The 19565-nt window shown below is 40.4% G+C and overlaps 1 protein-coding gene and 1 long non-coding RNA gene across 3 annotated transcripts in view; both read right to left on the reverse strand.

Annotated features, from left to right (window-relative positions):
* Window positions 1–8959, reverse strand: part of septin3 (septin 3) — a 28441-nt gene extending 19482 nt beyond the window's left edge. The window contains exons 1-4 of one of the 2 annotated variants that reach the window (XM_047577424.1): window positions 8917–8959; window positions 8557–8781; window positions 3069–3470; window positions 2833–2961 (exon numbers count right to left, since the gene is read on the reverse strand). In XM_047577424.1, the coding sequence (XP_047433380.1) occupies window positions 2833–2961; window positions 3069–3470; window positions 8557–8781; window positions 8917–8944 (784 nt within the window). In that variant the 5' untranslated portion in view covers window positions 8945–8959. Of the gene's footprint in view, window positions 1–2832; window positions 2962–3068; window positions 3471–4573; window positions 4763–8556; window positions 8782–8916 lie in introns of those variants that run through there. The other variant, XM_047577425.1, reaches the window with a different exon arrangement.
* Window positions 8960–12358: 3399 nt separating this feature from the next.
* On the reverse strand, window positions 12359–13842 carry LOC125003471. Its single transcript, XR_007112213.1, has 2 exons — window positions 13581–13842; window positions 12359–13313 (listed from the first exon to the last, which is right to left on the reverse strand). It is a non-coding gene; the product is annotated as an uncharacterized LOC125003471 (long non-coding RNA).
* Between the last annotated feature and the right edge of the window lie 5723 nt (window positions 13843–19565).

Here is a 19565-nt window from a genome sequence, read left to right on the forward strand (position 1 = left end):
CGTTCATGGCAGAGCACTGGCAAGATCGGGAGATCTGCGAGATGCTCTCCATCTGAGGAGAAGAGGAGATTCGGCACACTTAATGTAATGGTGACGTTGGCAACGCGATGATGTATAAAAGGGAGAAAAAAACAGGCACGCAGCTCGAACAGCAGGAGGTCAGACCCAGGACTGCTGGCAATGTAAAAGTGCACCAAAGGCGGATCGACCCGGGTCTGAAAATCCTGTGTGAACCCCGTATTTTCGATGTGGAAGGAGTAATGGACTGCTATGGGAGGCCTCCTCAAATGCCTCAGAGACCTTAAGCTCCCTCTCAAGGTGCTCAGGAACTTTTACATCTGCACCACCAAGATCATCTTATGCGGGAGTATCACCACCTGGATGGTAAACTGCACCAGGAAGGATTGCCTGGCCCTCAAAAGGGTGAAACGTTCAGAGGAGCGGACCAGCAGAACCCCCCTCCCCAACCTGCCGAACATCCAACACAAAACGTTGCAGGTTGAGGACCAAGGAGATCCTGAAACAACCAAGTCACACTGGACACTCTCTCTTCTCCCTGCAGCTATCAGGCTGGCATTTCTGCTGTCTTAGGAGAAAAACTCAGAGGCTGAAGAAGAGTTTTTATCCCTATGCCATCGGTCTGCTCAACATTACTGTACGTTGCACTGTAATGATACACCTGCAATATTGTAAATGTACAGCGGGTAAAATAAGTATTGAACACATCACAATTTTTCATAGTAAACATATTTCTAAAGGTGCTACTGACATGAAAATTTCACCTGGTGTTGGTAACAAACCAAGTAATCCATACATAATAAACCAAAAAAAAAAAAGTTCAGAAATTAAGTTATGTGTAATAATGTAAAAGAGGGGGAAAATATTGAACACTCTCACTGATACTTATTTAATACTTTGTACAAAAGATAATCACAGCTTCAAGACACCTCCTATAAGGAGAAACTAGTCGTATGCATTGCTCAGGTGTAATTTTGGCCCATTCTTCCACACAAACAGTCTTTTAATCTTGAAGGTTCTTTTGGGCCTCTTCTATGAACTCTGATTTTTAGGTCTTTCCATAGATTTTCAATTGGATTCAAGTCAGGTAATTAGCTGGGCCATTCTATCAACTTTATTTTCTTTCTCTGAAGCCAGTTGAGAGTTTCATTGGCTCTGTGTTTGGGATCATTGTCTTGCTGAAATGTCGACCCTTGTTTCTTCATGTTCATCATTCTGGCAGATGGCAGCAGATTTTTCTCAAGAATCTCTCGGTTTTCCATCCACCCTCCTTTCAATTATATGAAGTTTGCCAGTACTATATGCAGAAAAACAGCCCCATACCATGATGTTCCCACCTCTAATCTTCACTGTTGGTATGGTGTTTTTGGGGTGATGGCAGTGCATTTTGTCCTGCAATCATGGTGTGTGTTATGGCATCCAAAGAGTTCTATTTTGCTCTCATCTGACCAGACATTATTTTACAGGCTTGTCCAAATGTTGTGCAGCAAACTTTAAATGAGCTTTAACATGCCATTTCTTCAGAAGTTGTCTTGCATGGTGAGCGTGCATACAGGCCATGGCCATTGAGTGCATTGCTTATTGTTTTCTTTGAAACAATTGTACCTGCTAATTCCAGGTCTTTCTGAAACTCTCCACAAGTGGTCCTTGGCTCTTGGACAACTCTTCTGATAATTCTTTTCACTCCTCTGTCAGAAATCTTGCAAGAAGCACCTGGTCGTGGCCAGTTTATGGCCGAATGATGTTCTTTCCACTTTTGGATTATGACCCCAACAGTGCTCACTGGAACGTTCAGAAGTTTAGAAATCCTTCTGTAACCAATGCCATCAGAATATCTTGCAGCAATAAGGTTGCGAAGGTCTTGAGAGAGTTCTTTGCTTTTACCCATTATGAGATGTTCCTTGTGTGACACCTTGGTAATGACACACCTTTTTATAGGCCATCAGTTTGGACTGACCCAGCTGATATTCATTTGCATTGATAAGGGGCAGGATGGCTTTCTGATCACTGATAAATTTTCACTGGTGTCTTTGCTTTCCGTGCCTTTTTCCAACTCCTTTTCTGTGTGTGTTTAATACTTTTTCCCTCTGTTAATTTACATTATTACACACAACTTAATTTCTGAACGTATTGTATTTGGTTTCTTTCTACGTATGGATTACTAGGGTTGTTACCAACACCTGGTGAAGCTCTCATGTCAATAGTACCTTTAGAAATATGTTTACTATTAGAAATTGTGATGTGTTCAGTACCTATTTTAGCCGCTGTATGTAAACACAAGAGCTATCCCCTTTTAAGTTTACATTTTCAGTTTACATTTTAAGTTTACAGTTTATAGAATAGAATAGAATAGAATAGAATAGAATAGAATAGAAATAATTTACTTTTCGAGAAAGTAAAATATTTCTATTATTTCTATTTTATTTTTTTTCACTTATATTTTTGACCTTGTGGGTTGTGAGGAATTATTACTGTTATTTATTTTACTACTGGCTGCAGGTACTAAAATACATATCACTGTGCATTGTACTATGTATAACTGTGCATGTGACAAATTATCTTATCTTAACTTATCTTTCTATAATAATGATATGTAACAAGCTTAAGCTGACAGTTAAAGTGCCTGTAGGAAGGGCAAAAATTGGCACATGCACTAATGGCTCCTGCTGGAAATAAACAGCAGTGTAAGTGGACTATTTGGGTTGTTTAAGAACATGATCAAAGATCATTTATTTTCTTCATCAAATTAAATGCAACTGAAACTTTCAATGAAATGGTCTAAAGAATGATCATCATTTCTCTTCCTGTACTCACCATGAGACACTGACTTTATCTCCACGGTTTTGGGGGTCTTTTCATCGCGGGCCCATCCCGCACTCCTCCTGCTCACCTGGGACTTGAATAAGGTGTTCACTAGAGTTGACTTTCCAAGACCACTGTGACCTGTTATAAGAGGGATGTGAAAAACAGGAAATAATATCAGTCAGCAGGACAAGAGAGACAGGAGAGTGCTACGACGTAAGGATTTTACTTATTACCATACAACTCACCTACTACCATGATGTTAAACTCAAAGCCTGTCTTCATAGTCTTCTTCCTCATCTGCTCAATGATGGTGTCAATGCCAATGTACCCTAGCAGAGTGGATCCCCCACTGGAGCTATGGGAGCTACCATGGCCATGACCACCACTGTGTGCTGCAGTGTGACTCCCACTGTGGCCAACACCATGACTGACACCATGAGTCACACCATGACTTCCCCCATGACTCGGGCCGTGACTCCCAATGGGCACTGGGATGCTGCTTGTGGGGGGAGCAGAGACACCGCCTCCTGCGATACCCAGGCCTTGGGGTGGAAAGGGGCTAGAGGGAGAAGGAGCTCCCACATTTGGAGGCTTGGCAGGGACGACTGGTTTGGGTCTAACCTCTGGAGGAACTATGTCTGACATGTCTAGATAAAAGGGAAAAGGAAAAACGTTTACAAAATGACAAGGAAGTAGGCCAGTGGAGCAATTCCTCTCTTTTCTTGTTCTATATTTAAGAAATGGGTTGTAGCACATGACACATATTATGGTAGAGAAATGCCAAAGATGTATTTTACGTAATTATCCAGTCCACTCCAGAGGGCAGATGCGTTTATTTATTATTGATTATTAAATACCTAACGTTCTTCAAAGAACTTTAGCAAATCATATTGTACGTGACAATCATATTACACACACACACATGTATATATATTCGTGCTGATATATAATCACAACTTCTTGAACATGGATAATGTATGGTTTGAGAATTTCAAATAATGAACTCAATGTTTGTGAGTTTTGGGCAATCAGTCAAACGAAATTATATAGACTCTGGGATCAAATATTTCTCAAACTTATATGATATTTTAAAGACCAAGACTGGACTGAAACCCCTCAGCTGAAACTCTTATCATCTTGTACAAGGGTGGCAGCAAAAATCTTGGGAGGAAATAAAAATCTACAGCCTTGATACCACCAGACTTAAGCAGGAAAATATGTTCTGTGAACTGAGGCTTTCAGTGAAGCTAACAGTGCACACAGGCAGATGGTAAAGGTAACAAGCGTCAGATTGAGCCAAGATGCTGATAACTTCAGGCCTCCAGGGTGTATGCACAGCCTGCTGCATACTGCAAGCCAGCCACAGTGGTACACACAGGTCATACAGTTCACAAAGAAAGCTCTGGCTGTCTCTTAACACTCGGTGGTCAGGCAGCCTGGTCCTCCCTCTCTGTCTTCACACACACTGGAAATTCACAGCTCATTAAATCAGCACCAGTCTGAGCTAAATGGACACATTAACACTGAACATTCACACTAGCACATTAATTATAAGAGCGAAAGGGTGTCAGTATATCAAATGAATTTAAACTGTAGCTTATATTTGTTGTTGTGCTACACACAAGTTTGCTCCACCAGTTTGTCGACCCCATTGTCTCTCTCCAGTCATGCTGGATAATAACGGCTAGCTCCGTTAGCTGGTTGCTAGCTATAGCCCGCTGTCGCTCGGCTCGTTCAGCCTCTTACTCACCAGTTTCCGTTCAGTTGACCTGCAAATCACTGCTCGACGAGAACACGGGCTTTTCTCGCTGCTCTACTGCGAGCTCTGAGTCCCAGCACTAATAACGCACATCCAGCAACAGAGATAACGATAAGACGAGCGGTCATGTGATGAGCTCGGGTACCTCCACTCTCCTTCCCTCTGGCAGTAAGCCCCCTCCTTTGGCGTTACCAAGGAGACAAGAGGAGAGGGAGTGGGGAGATGCAGCGCACATGCGCAATATAAACTCACCTCAAAGGGACATTTTTTGGTACAGTGTCTTCTGTCAGTGATATAGACTATTTATAGCGAAAAGATTGGACTGTGTTATAATTACATTTAAAAACAACACTCACCGGCCACTTTATTAGGTACACCTTGCTAGTAAAAGATTGGACCCCCTTTAGCCTTCAGAACTGCCTTAATTCTCTGTGGAATACTTAAAAGGTGTTGGGAACATTCCTCAGAGATTTTGGTCCATATTGACATGATAGTGTGATAGCACAGTTGCTGCAGATTTGTTAGCTGCACATCTATGGTGCGAATCTCCCGATTCACCACATGCCAAAGGTACCCTATTGGATCCACAGTCTGATGACTGTGGAGGCCATTGACAGTGAACTCATTGTCATGTTCAAGAAACCAGTTTGAGATGATATGAGCTTCGTGACACTGTGCATTATCCTGCTGAAAGTAGCCTTCAGAAGGGTACACTGTGGTCATAAAGGGATGGACAGGGTCAGCAACAACACTCAGGTAGGCATTTAAACAATGGTCAGTTTGTACTAAGGAGCCCAAAGTGTGCCAAGGTAGGCTGTGGCATTTAAACCATGCGCAGTTCTTTAGTGAGAGGCCCAAAGTGTGCCAAGAAAATATCCCCCACACCATCACACCACCACCAGCCTGAACCATTGATACAAGGCAGGATGGATCCATGCTTTCATGTTGTTTACGGCAAATTCTGACCCTGCCATCCGAATGTGGCAGCTGAAATCGGGACTCGTCAGACCAGTCAACATTTTTCCAATCTTCTATTGTCCAGTGTTGGTGAGCTTGATTTAACGGTAGTCTCAGTTTCCTGTTTCCTGTATTCTGCATTCCTTGGTTGTAACGAGTGGTTATTTGAGTTACTGTTGCCTTTCTATCATCTTGAACCAGTCTGCCCATTCTCCTCTGACCTGTCGCATCAACAAGACATTTTCGTCCACACAACTGCCGCTCACTGGATATTTTCTCTTTTTCGGACCATTCTCTGTAAACCCTAGAGATGGTTGTGCAAGAAAATCCCAGTAGATCAGCAGTTTCTGAAATACTCAGATCACCCCGCCTGGTGCCAACAACCATACCACGTTCAAAGTCACTTAAATCCCCTTTCTTCCCCATTCTGATGCTCGGTTTGAACTTCAGCAAGTTATCTTGATCACCTCTACATGCCTAAATGCACTGAATTGCAGCCATGTGATTGGCTGATTAGCTATTTGTGTTAAGTAGGAATTGAAGGCGTATCTAATAAAGTGGCAAGTGAGTGTAACACAGCCACAAATTCTACACAAATTCTCATGTATGATGAAACATATAGGTGGAAGTTTATTATATCAAGTATAGGTGGAAGAAGTAGCCAAAAACTCTAGCACTTAGAGTAGATGCAACTTGGTTATTGCACATGTTTAAGTACAAGGCAACAAAAATGCAGTTAGCATCTAGTAACAATAACTTAAGCGGATCGTGGCTGAGATGGCCAAACTTGACTTTATTGGGACTGTAAAACAAATAAAGGAGAAGCGTTCAAATTGTAAATTGTAAATTGAAATTATAAGAGTGGTGCTGATCGAAAGGTATGAGGAGATGGACGCGATATACGTCCACAGACCAGGGAGTGCCGGTAGGGAAGCTTGCCTCGAATCCATTACACCGTTGGCGTAGTCCTTCGCTAAGTTTCTTTTATTACATTCATTGTGTTCTGCTTGAAAGCTCAGAATTTCATAACGGTTGTTTTCTTTCGCTCACTAGTGTTGGGTCGATACAGTCCATTCACTCAAAAGATTCGTTCTTTCTTTGTTCGTCAAGTGAACCAGTACACTGCAGGCCGCAAGTCATCGCCGAGTCTGTGTCATTGCTGACCATTGGTGCTGACACAGAGGCTGAGATGCCTGAAGCCCCGCCGGTTGAAAGAGCTTTCTGGACCAAACGACTTTGGAGAATGGACCACACATTGTTTTACGTTAATAATTTGTTTAATTTCCACAATTAAAACACACATTGTTTTAAATTTATCATTTGCATCGCCTGCGTTGTACTTGGTGGGGCACACATTATTTGTTATTTTATTAAATACTTTTTATTAAACACAAGTTATTTAACAGTACACCCCCGATGTGATGTAAATTGTAATGTTAACGCCCGCAATTTTTTTTCATTTATAACTTTTTTTATTTTTTATTTCATTTATAATGTTTACTTACAATTAAACTACCTCATCTTGTTACTAGCTCGTGAAAGGGTAAGAAAAGAAAATATGTTTTTGTTAGTAAGATATCAGTAATATGATAAAAGTGACATTTAGAAATCAGCCACTGTATGTAATTGTACTAAGTAGGAAACGTTCCTAAACCATCTAGCAGTTTCATATATAACATTAACGTTAACTGCTAACGTAAGATTTGTGACTGAACTGTAGCTACATAAACAGAATGCAGCGTTGGTCAGAATCCAAGCGAACTGAAAATCGGTTGAAAATTCTGTGAGTTATGGTGATTTTTACCTCTGCCTCCGTTCACTAATACTGTAAGTAGACAAGGCTTCCCCCTCCCCAAGATGGCGGCCACGACGATGCATCGTTCCAATAGACAGAGACAGCGGGGGCAGAATCTAGTGTTTATATCTAAACCACAAAGGGCTCATACTGTAGCGTCCGACGGGACGTTAAAAGGATGACGAGGAGTGATAAGGAGTGAAAATATTCCGTTTATTGTTTTATTGCTATTAATATTTGGAACTGGAATAGTAACCATCGGTTTCTGTGCCTGGATTCCAGTTGTTTCTTAGTAATGCAGCAATCCATTTAGTCTCTTTTCTTTGTCAGTTGGAGATATGCTTTAACAACTGCTTTAATAATCATACTTTAGCACAAAATTAATTTTATACATAGCTTCTTGAAGTGGGGCTGTTGTTTACCCCTTCAAGTTATGAATTAAAACTTATCAGTGAAATATCAAGTAACTACTGTATGTAGTATGTTAAATGTATGCAGCGGAAAATACAATACCAGCTCTTTTCCCTAAATATATTTTAGCATCCTACAGCTGGAAGTACACAGTTGTTACTAATACAAATAATAGTGGCTGAGTTTGTTCATGAAACCCAGAAGGCAAAATGACAGCTGTGAAAAAACAAATGACTTTCCCTTGTGGTAAAGCAGAAGAAAAAAATCTGAAACAGTTCAAGGTTTTTGGTGATCAGGACCCTGCAAAAGTCAAAAAATAAATAAATTTAAAAAATATTTTAGTTTTGTGATCTAAAATAACTAGAATGCCAACAGATCTGTGACAACTACACAAACTCTCCACTGGTGAAATGCAGAAGCCATTTTCACAAAATACTGGTAATGAACAGTTTCCCCTCAGCTCTTTATTTGGGACATATACATGACGTGAACATACACCAATCACCCACAACATTAAAACCACTTACAGTAGAAGTAAATATCATTGACCATCTTGTGCATACAATGTTCTGCTGGGAAACATTTGGACCTTGCATTTGTGTGTATGTTACTGAGACATGCACCATTCGCCTAGACCAGAACAGGCAACCCCACCACATAGCAGTGACACTTTTTCATGGCAGCAGCCATCCCCAGCAGCATGCAACCTGACACACACACACAGAAAATATCTTTAGGAAAAGCAGCACAACGTGTTGACCTGGCCTTTTTTGGGATAGCACAGTAAAAACAAATTCAGCACAGTACTCACACTTTATCTCTGAGTTGCTCTCCCTTTGTCCCTCCTTTGCTTCTCTTTTTGCATGTTTTTGTTGTGTTTGTTTGACTCTGCAGAAAATTCCTCTGGTAAGTCTCCCTGGACTATTCACGTTGACAGAGTCAACGCTGTCATGTCTCTCTTCAGCACATCTGTTACTCTTCTGATAAGGAGCTTTCTCTTCAGTCTCTCTGCTATCCTGTTTGACCACCCCTTCACCTCAGTTCCCACCCCCAATAAATAGAACACAGTTCAACTCATAGCCACAAATAAAAACAAGACATTAAAAAAGCGCCTGTCTTGTATTAACTGATGGATTTGTTTTGAATTTGGTTTGGATATGTTTGTACTTACCCACATACACTGAACAAGGGTTGTACATCGTGACGTAATAGGGGTCCTCTGATCCCTCTGTGATAAATGCTCCGTCTGCTGCAGAGCAATTGAGTTGGTTTGGTAGAAGGGAAGATGCTGTTTTCTCCTCTGGTCTCTGGTTTACTCTATGCTGCAGCTGTGATGGCAGGTCAAAGGCCCCCTTTGAACTGATGCCAGAACTGTTTGTGTTGAATGGGCACTGTTCTACAGAAGGGGGCCAGCTTGGAATGCATTTCTCTGAGGGATATTCTAGTAACTTTGTTGCTCTCCCATGGAGGTCAGATTGCGCTGAAAAATCTTTCTGATTTAGTCCCTCGTCACTGACATTCACCTCTTTGCGATTTCTGTTTGGCCCAGGAGACAGTTTCTGATCCAAGTGATGTTTGTGTGAGCGAAAGTCAAGTTTTGAAAAAGCTCCAGGATGAGAGTCCTCCTGAGTTTGAGGTGCCAACAGATATGTCTTAAATTGATTTAATATGTGTGTGCACTGGGAAGCCTCCTTTTTCCGACCCATATCTTTCAAATGGCAGCTGTGAACCTCTGATAAACAGTCAGACTTCACATGCATCCGGGCAGTTTGACTCTGGGCCTTTGATGAAAGTCTATATTTCTGAGAGGACCTTATGTTTTGTGATGCCCCAGTTTGTTGAAAGATTTTAGATGCGTTTCCCACAACAGTCTGCAAAAAGTTTTCTTCCTGTTTTTTTCTGGGATTAGAAACTGACAAAAATGTTGTATCCACTCGCGTTTTGTCATGTAAGATTAATTGTCTCCTCCTTGTCTTGATGTTTGGTGAGACACTTGACTGATTCAAAAGAGGTTCTGGGGGAACTGACATTCTTGGAGTCACTGCGCTTTTCTCAGAATAGATTTGATGATATGATCTCTGATTAGAGGTAAAATCTGAGGTCTGTGTGTGACTGGTCTTCTGAAGGTAATCGGAGCATTTTTTTTGAAGGCTCGACTCAGTAGGCAGTCGATCAAATGCCAACTTTCTCTGAACAACCACAGCAGAATCAATCCCTTCACAAACAGATGTTTGTTGACCTGTGACTCTGCTTGGCTCAAATTCCTGTATCTCTTTGTTGTCTGACAACAATGAAGTGTCTGTATTCGTGGGAGTCTTCGGTGTATCTTTTGTGATATTTTCTTTTTTATTTGTTCTAAGTTTGTTTTGAAGGAAGCAGGGTGATGATTCTGGTAGTCTTGAGGATATATGATGCCAAGACTCTCTGCTCGTCGAGAGACAAACCCTTCTCAACTCAGCCTTGGTAAAATCCAGTAAGGCTTCTTGGTCAAGATTGTCGTGGTTTGTCTCATTTGAAGGCTCAACTTTAGTATTAGAGATGGGAATGGACCTAGCTCGTCTTTCTTTAGCAACAGGAGATGGCTGTTTTTCTCCTTGGCCATCTGAACCCATCCCCTGGCACATGGACGCAGGAGATGAACTCAGTCTGGGTGTTGGGACGATTAGAGTTGGAGATACCCTTAGCATTGGTTCTGGCTGCTCGAGTGACGGGGAAGAATCACTCAACTGCGAGATGGGAAGATGAAGATGATCACTTGGCTTTGATATGAAATTAGAGGAGAAAGCAGGAGAAGAATTTGGCTTTGGAGCAGGAAAAATAGAAATGCTGGGCTTTGTAGAGAGCGATTGAAAGCTAGATGACTTGGATCTTGTGAGGGTTGAAGCTCTCTGATTTGTCTGTGAATGCTGACATGATTTACCCCACAAGGACTGACTGGATGTCTTGGAGGAATAAAGCGAATCAAGTGATCTGTGGAAAAGGAAGAAAACTATAGTACATTAATTACTAGATTTTGTTGCACAGAAAAAATGACAACATAAAACATACATAAAACATAAATAAAAAACGAACATAAATTTACCTGTCAGCTGCTGGTAGTTTTGTGTTCTGTTTTTCAAAGACAAGTCCTTTCTCATCAAATGATGGGATTTGAATGGCTTTCTTCTTGATGACAGGAGACGAGAGAGAAAGAAGCGGTGACAAACAGTCTTTTGGGTGCTCCTTTGTTGGTCTACAGGAAGCAGATACTTGCGGGATCAAAGGTGGCAGACCATCAGAAACACTCATGCTGTTTCAAGCAACATGTAAGGAAGGGGATGAAAAGAAAGAGTAATTAAACAGGGGGAAGAGGAGAATTTAGGGGCCATCTGATTGTTAGATATTAATGTACATTATTTTCTTTAAACATTTCAGGAATGGTGAATATTCAGAACCCTATACTAAATTTAGTTCAAAGAACTGCATTCAAATTCATATTTCAAAGTATAGAATACAAAAAAAAAAGGTTTTCTATGTAACAGAATCCATTCATACCAATCTATTATCCAATATGTAGCAATTTATATTCAATAGCTGTTTGAGATGAAAGCAGTGTTATTTAACTGTAAGGCAATCTACTCCCATCCGAAAAAAATGCACATTTCAAAAATCTGTCATGTTATCGTATATGGTAAAATGCATAGTGTGATCATAAAGATATCAACTTATGTAAAAATGAGACACCAAATTACTGCACAGCACACTAACACTGCAGTCTGAAACAACGTGCCAGGTAGGCACGGACATCATGTATTCCTCAAAAAAAACAAACCCTCACAATGACAAAAGCAAGCTCTTTACATAACATTTGACAAAAAGCAAACCAACCTGACATGCTCTGTCTCTGTTGCCGACACACTGGGTGGGTAAATGAGACAAAGAGCGGGAGACTTGGAGCAGAGCAGTATAGGAAGCAGTGGGCACACAAGTGCCATTCTCTCCATTCCTTGACACTGAGGCTTCACTGTTTGGCTCCCACTCTGGTGTTTCATTTGACTTGGTTCATGGGGCACTGTGAAGTCTGAATGTGGTCTGTCTGATTACAGAACAGATCAGTGCTCAGATTATTTGCTTAACCAAAGTAGAATGCAGTGTGACACAGGCACACATTCACAAACAGTTCAGGAGCAACTCAAAAAATACCACAAGGTGTTGACTTGGCCTCTAAATTCACTAGATCCCAAACTGATCAAGTATATGTGGAATGATCCCCAGAGGCCCCTCCCCTCAACCCACAGGACTCAAAGATCCCCACTGACAACATTCTGTAACCAGACGCAAACAGGACACTCTCAGAAGACCCATGTCCATTCTCTGATGAGTCACAACTGCTCTGGAGGCACAAGGGAGACTTGCACAATATTAGGAAGGTGGTCATGCCTGATCGATGTATGTGTTGTATAGAGTAGGATACTGTAAAATGGAAATACATAAATTCAAACTGGACTAGACTGAATGTGTGAGTTTTCTGCCACTGGTTCTGAAACACACCACATAATAGGGCTATTATTTTACTCTAACAGGTCTATTTTAATGACATTATAGCAACCAATCAAAGATCAAATTCAAAGAAATTAGGATTCAACAGTTTTATTTTATGAACAAAGGAAGCATATGATCTCTAACTCAATTTCCCCGCCATGCTGTCAAGTAAAAAGAATGAAAAAAAAAGTACATTACTAAACAACACTAGGCCTATTTTTCTGCATCTTGATCCATCTAGGATAACCTTGGCACTTTGAATATTTCTGTTGCATTTTACTTTAGTTAAGTCACTACTAGATCATTTTTGGCCCGGCTGCGCTAACAATCCACATGCTATCAGCAGCTGCCACGCCGACATCAGAGAGAGAATTAAAAACCCTCCCCGCCGCAGCAGAAGTCATTATTCACCCCACTAATTAAATGCACGACTTAAGTAAACTCCATGATATACGGCATGGCAAGGTGATTGTCGAATTACAAAACGTATGCAAAAGTTGGCACAAGTGCAAGATGGCATGACATTTACAAACACATTTCTAAAGGGCAGCAGTCAGTTCACAATCTCTTTCTACGTGTAGTCTTGTTCTCCTTGTGCGTTTGGCTTTATTTTTAGAAATTATTTTAAACCTGTCGTATTCTCTTTCCCCTGATCTTCAGACAGAACTCCTAGAGATCAGAGAAAAGCTGGGCAGGGCAGGCCTTGAACTGTCAGATAATCTCCCATCCATTCTTTTCATTGTTTTTTCTTTGTCGATTGTTAAGGTGTTGGCTCCCGAGGTCCTAGCAGCACCGATGTCCAGATGGCCAACCGCCCGCCCGATTCGCCTCACCCTCTTGATCATATCAGGGCATTGCTATCGTCATCTCTGCAGTTCACACTGGCCACCAGCGGGTGATGCCGGACTGTTTTGTTGCTCCACTTGTGGGCATCCTGCAGCCCGGGCTCTAGGAAATACAGACATGCTCCGAAGCCCGCCAGCACCAAAACTGACACCAGCAGGTAGAGAGGGACGAACCAGTCCAAGAACAACCACGACATGACGCCTGTCGAGACAAATGCAGGAGGAGGGTGGAGGAGGAGAGGGCAGAAAATGGATGAAAGGGAAGGAGGAGAGAGATTTGGGAATGGGTGGAGAACGAAGTTATGCTGTTAAGACAAATACGCACGACTAACTGCAGCATCATTACTTAGAAAGCCTCTGCATAATCAGGCACCATACAGCCATCATCGCCTCTACCAAACCGAGGTACATGGTTGTGTAAAGTGGCACAGGTGCAGTCTAAAAATAGCACGTAAATAAAGGTGCGTACCTGCAGACGCTGCTCGATCGGTTGTTCTCTTGGTGTCTGATGGCGCTGGTTAGGTGACGGGCGGAAGCAGAGATCTAGCATTAAATTATTTGCAGTGCTGCAGCAACCACTGTTGCAGGAGAGACACCAGAAGTCACAGGTACCCTCCAAGAGCCACAGGATAGCGGAGCTGCATGCGGCTTCATCCTCCAGCTCCCGGCTGTGACGTCCACTGGAGGGACGGTGGTTGCCATGACAACAACCCTGCTAGCTGGCGGAGGGGACGGAGTGGGAGGGAAGAGGGAAACTTATATAACTATAATCTCTTTTTGTGCGTATCTGTTGGGGGGCCTGCAGCTGCAGTGTTTTATGAAATCACTAAGACAAAAGCTGGGTGCACACAGGATGGCCTACATATGGATGTTAAGTTGTCAGTGGATGTCTTTTTTTATTCACGTAATTCACCTAATAATCCGATAAACTTTAAATCAAGACTTGACCAAGGGCTAGGCGGTATTTCTTTAAATTCTGAGAGTATCACAATATTTTTATTTTTCCAGCACAATCACGTGTTCACAACATTTTCTACTGAAATGTTTAAAAATGAGAGAGGAATTAATGCTATTAAGATGGATTATTGTGAGGACAAGTAAATATTGTAGAATAATCACAGGTTATAATAAACAGGCAGAATAATAAACAGATTTACATGGCTCCGTGTTACCACGCACTACTGTCTGCTGATGTGGAATCCGGGGACTTTTACATTTTGGAGATTTTTTTTTTTTTTTAAAAAAGGGTCACAATAGACTAGTAAATTACGAGGATACTGGAAATTCAATAACGCCCTTCTTAAAGAGCTTAGCTAGAGACATTTTTAATGAAATTGCAGGCAATGAATATACATAAAAATGGGAGTATTTCAAATTTATGTATGTATGTATACATTTATATATTAAGTATTATTGTAAAGAGAGGTAAAGAGCCAAAAGCCCTCAACAAAACAGAAGCGCAATTACTGAGCAGAATGGTCTCCTCTCATCTAAACCCAACTTATCTCCTGAAGAGGAGCTAGAAGTAAAGGAGATACAGTTAAAGATGGATCAGTTGTATATTGAGTTAGCCAAGGGTGCATTTGTGAGATCTAGAGGCAAGTGGCTGGAAGAAGGGGAAACAAACTCCAGCTACTTTTTTGCTTTAGAGAAAAGAAATGGTCAAAGAAAGTCACCAAGTACGCTTAATATTAATGGCAGTAAATGTATGGATCCAAAAGTAATCTGTTTTTTTTTTCCTTTCTCCCCTTTAAATCAACTTGTACAAATCAGAAATCGGCAACCCTTCTTGTGAAATGTTTATTGGCAAGATTAAAAAACAGTCACAATTAATGAGGACTTCACTGCAATCGTGAATTATTTGTTATTATGTCTGCATTAAAGCACTGGTATTAACCATTTTTAGACAACATTCACATTAAATTTATATACTTTCATGTTTTCAAGAAATAAACGCATCAGAATTTGTATCAAACCAAAGATAAACATTTCCCCCTTAATCATGTCATCTGTCCCTCATTAGTGATGTCATCTGTCTATCACCAATCATGTATCCTCTTTTCTCTCAAACACACATCTTTATCTCTCAAGAGTATTTCTTCAAGTGTTACATAGAGTACATTAGGTTCATTAAGTGCTCACTTTATATAACAGAATAAATCTCTCTTGCAATTAACATTCACATTTACACAGTTGAACCCAAACTGAAATAATAAACACGGCTGACTCATAACTTGCCGCTCTAACCTGTGAACTGGTTGCAATTTACGTGTGCCCTTCACCAAGGCTGTCACCGTAGCCGGCCTTAACCTGCACATTAGCATTTCAAGCAATGCACTACCCACCCAAGATGTAATAATATGGGCCTCGTTAAAGTAATGACGTACCACATACATTGTTTTCACACATACAGTAATAACCCACAAATGCCGAGGAGCCGAAAGAAATAAACCAAAGTAAACATTTTACTACAGTGTCAGACGCCACTTTCTCTACTACACTAGTCGTGACACTTTCACACACTTAACAAGCTTTTAGCTTATGGACCACACGTCGCCGAGGATTCATATTAGCTTATAACCATCTGAAGTGACGGGCAAAGCGAGTAGCTAACCTGTAAATATCAGACAGATCAGTGAAGCGAAACAACTGTTGCTCATTCTCCATTCATCTGGATTATGAGCCCCGCTTCCGCGATACATCGCAGAGTCCCAGTGACGCCGCCGGTAAGTACTGCCACCGAGTGTCCATTTCACGCAACAGCATATCTTTGTAAGTCACACAGGACTTATTCTACATTAGACTACAATAAAATAATACAATAGCAATAAACAAAAAAGTTACTCTCAGAGGAATTGAAACAATAAAAACCAATGGCTAACTTAACCTCAAAACTGCTCCTTTCTCAATGAAAAAGGATAAATCCCCAGGTATAGACAGGATTTCAGTTGAATTTTATATTCATTTTGGGGCATCATTCAGGAACCTTTTTGTACTGTGAATGTGTGGGTCAAGGAGAGATGAGCAGGCTATTTGGTCAATAACAAAAGTTAATCTCAATACTTTGTTATATAGCCTTTGTTGGCAATGACAGACGTTTTCTGTAAATCTTCACAAGGTTTTCCACACACGGTTGCTGGTATTTTGGCCCATTCCTCCATGCAGATCTCCTCTAGAGCAGTGATGTTTTGGGGCTGTCGCTGGACAACAGACTTTCAACTCCCTCCAAAGATTCTCTAGGGGGCTCAGGTCTGGAGACTGGCTTGGCCACTCCAGGACCTTGAAATTCTTCTTACGAAGCCACTCCTTCATTGCCCGGCGGTGTGTTTGTTATGCTGAAAGACCCAGTCATGTTTCATCTTCAATGCCCTTGCTGATGGAAGAAGTTTTCCCTCAAAATCTCACGATACATGGCCCCATTCATTCTTTCCTTTACATGGATCAGTCATCCTGGTCCCTTTGCAGAAAAACAGACCCAAAGCATGATGTTTCCACCAACATGCTTCACAGTAGGTATGGTGATCTTTGGACGCAACTCAGCATTGTTTCTCCTCCAATCACGACAAGTTGAGTTTTTAAACCAAAAAGCTCTATTTTGGTTTCATCTGACCATATGGTATTCTCCCAATCCCTTTCTGGATCATCCAAATGCTCTCTAAGAAACTTCAGACGGGGCCTGGACATGTACTGGCTTAAGCAGGGGGACATGTCAGGCGCTGCAGGATTTGAGTCCCTGGCGGTGTAGTGCGTTACTGATGGTAGCTTTTGTTACTTTGGTCCCAGCTCTCTGCAGGTCATTCACTAGGTCCCCCCGTGTGCTTCTGGGATTTTTGCTCACCGTTCTTGCGATCATTTTGACCCCAGAGGGTGAGATCTTGCGTGGAGCCTCAGATCAAGGGAGATTATCAGTGGTCTTGTATGTCTTCCATTTTCTAATAACTGCTGCCACAGTTGATTTCTTTACACTAAACTGCTTACCTATTGCAGATTCAGTCTTTCCAGCCTGGTGCAGTTCTACAATTTTGTTTCTGGTGTCCTTTGACAGCTCTTTCATTTTGGCCATAGTGGAGTTTGGAGTGTGACTGTTTAAAGTTGTGGACAGGTGTCTTTTATACTGATAACGAGTTCAAACAGGTGCCATTACAACAGGTAACGAGTGGAGAACAGAGGAGCCTCTTAAAGAAGAAGTTACAGGTCTATGAGAGCCAGAAATTGCTTGTTTGTAGGTGACCAAATACTTATTTTACAGAGGAATTTAACAATTCATTCATTAAAAATCCTACAATGTGATTTCCTGGATTCTTTCCCCCCATTCTGTCTCTCATAGTTGAAGTGTACCTATGATGACAATAACAGGCCTCTCTCATCTTTTTAAGTGGAAGAACTTGCACAATTGGTGGCTGACTAAATACATTTTTGCCCCACTGTATATGACAGGGTCTGAAGCTGAAGGTGTCTGTTATTCTGTTTATCCATCTCTTTCTCTCTTTGTGAAGAATGCCACTGCTAATGAAATTAACAAATTATTTCTGGACTTCACTTAGAGAAATAAAACACACAAGCTTGAAAATGCGGTTCTATCCAATAGCAGAGCGGAAGGTGGTCTTGAAGTGCTTAATTTCATTGAAATCATTAATACTTTTAAAATCAATTGGTTAAAAAGATGTTTGATACATCAAAATTCATTGTGGTTCTTCATCCCCAATAATATATTTTTTTAAAAAAATTGGTGGGCCTGCTTTCATTTTAACGAGTAATTACTCACTCGACATGTTTCCGATCACAGTGTCTAAATTTCATCAGCATTCACTTCTTTTGTGGACACTGTGCTTCATTCACAATTTTTCTCCTCACAAAACTTTGTTATGGAATGACGAGTGTATAACTAAAAAGAATAAGTCTATTATTTATCCCAAATGTTTTGAGAGAAATATAAATAATATCTTGTCTGTTTTGGATGAACATGGTCTTGTCCTGTTCTATGGGAGTTTTTTTTTTTTTTATCTCATTAATTTTCCTATACCTTGCAAAAAATACAACTCGGTGATAAAAGCAATCCCCTCTGACTTACTTGGTTTAATGAAAAGTCACTTATCCTTTTGTCAAGAAGTTAGAAAAGAGGGGACATCTGTTTTGCTTTTGAATGGTATTAACATACAAGACAAGAAATGTAACAATAAACATATAAGAAAATCTTTTCAAGATTAAAAAATGTTTTCACCATGAGGAAACTTTTATTGGTGCTCTCATCTAGAGGACATAGACTGGGAAAAAGCATGGCTTTTACCTCACAAATACTGTATTCATAACAAAGTAAAAAAAAAAAAAAAACTCATTCACAAAATATATCTTGTCAACTCTTTCATTTCAAAATGTATGGATGTGGATAGCTCTTGTATTTTTTGTTGACATGCTGATGAAACTTTAGCCCATCTGTTTTTTGAATGTAATACTAGTCATTGCAATACTAGTCAGACTTGTGTTCCTATATCTTCACCCATGTTAACATGTCATACTGTTTTCCCTGAAAGATGTTATACGTTATTATGAAACAAAGAACAACTGTCTTCAATATTTAGTTAAATCTTCATTTTATTCACAAACAAGCCAACATTTGTTCACTTTTTGATTGAATTCAATTCACTTTACAAAGCCTTATCCTTTTTTAGTCATCTAACATTTTTAGATAACTATGAAAAAATATTGGATGTACCTGCTTTTTAATTTCACATTTTATTTATTCTATGTATTATCTTTTTGTACCTGTGGTATTGCTCTCATGTATTGTGTTATGTTAAATGTTTGACATTATTTGTAAATTGACTATTTAAATAAAGTTATTGGGGGAAAAAAAAGCTATATTGAAAATGGTCCGGTCGGAAACAGTGTCTCACGGGGCAGCATTCCGAAAGCTGTGTAATCAAATACACTGTTTTGCTGGTATATTAAAAATTCATATCATAACGGAAAAAAATACCAGTGTTATATTTGAACGGTATACCACCCAGGCCTAACCTGACCTGATGTTTGCTACCTCTCAAAAGCAAATGAGAGAGAACTGAAGCTGCGTGATAGAAAATACTCAAACTCAAATTAAATAAATATTTATCCACCTTAAGAGGGCAGTTCTTGCACGAAATTACAACAATTCTGCAAAGAGGAGTGGGTCAAAAGTCCTCCACAGGGCTGTAAATGACTCATTGCAAGTTATCACAAACATCTGATTCCAGTTGTTGCTGCTAATAATAAAAGCTTTCATTTAAAAACTTTATTTTGTGTTTACTTCTGTTATCTATGACTAATATTTAAAGTTGTTTGATGATGTGACACATTTAGGTGTAACAAACATGCAAAAATGACAACAACAACAACAACAAAAATAGAAATCAGGAAGGGGGCCAACATTTTTTCACACCACTGTATAATCTACCACATTTTACCCTACCAAATTGTA

This window comes from Mugil cephalus, chromosome 2 (genome assembly GCF_022458985.1).
Source record: "Mugil cephalus isolate CIBA_MC_2020 chromosome 2, CIBA_Mcephalus_1.1, whole genome shotgun sequence".
Classification (NCBI taxonomy): Eukaryota; Metazoa; Chordata; class Actinopteri; order Mugiliformes; family Mugilidae; genus Mugil; species Mugil cephalus.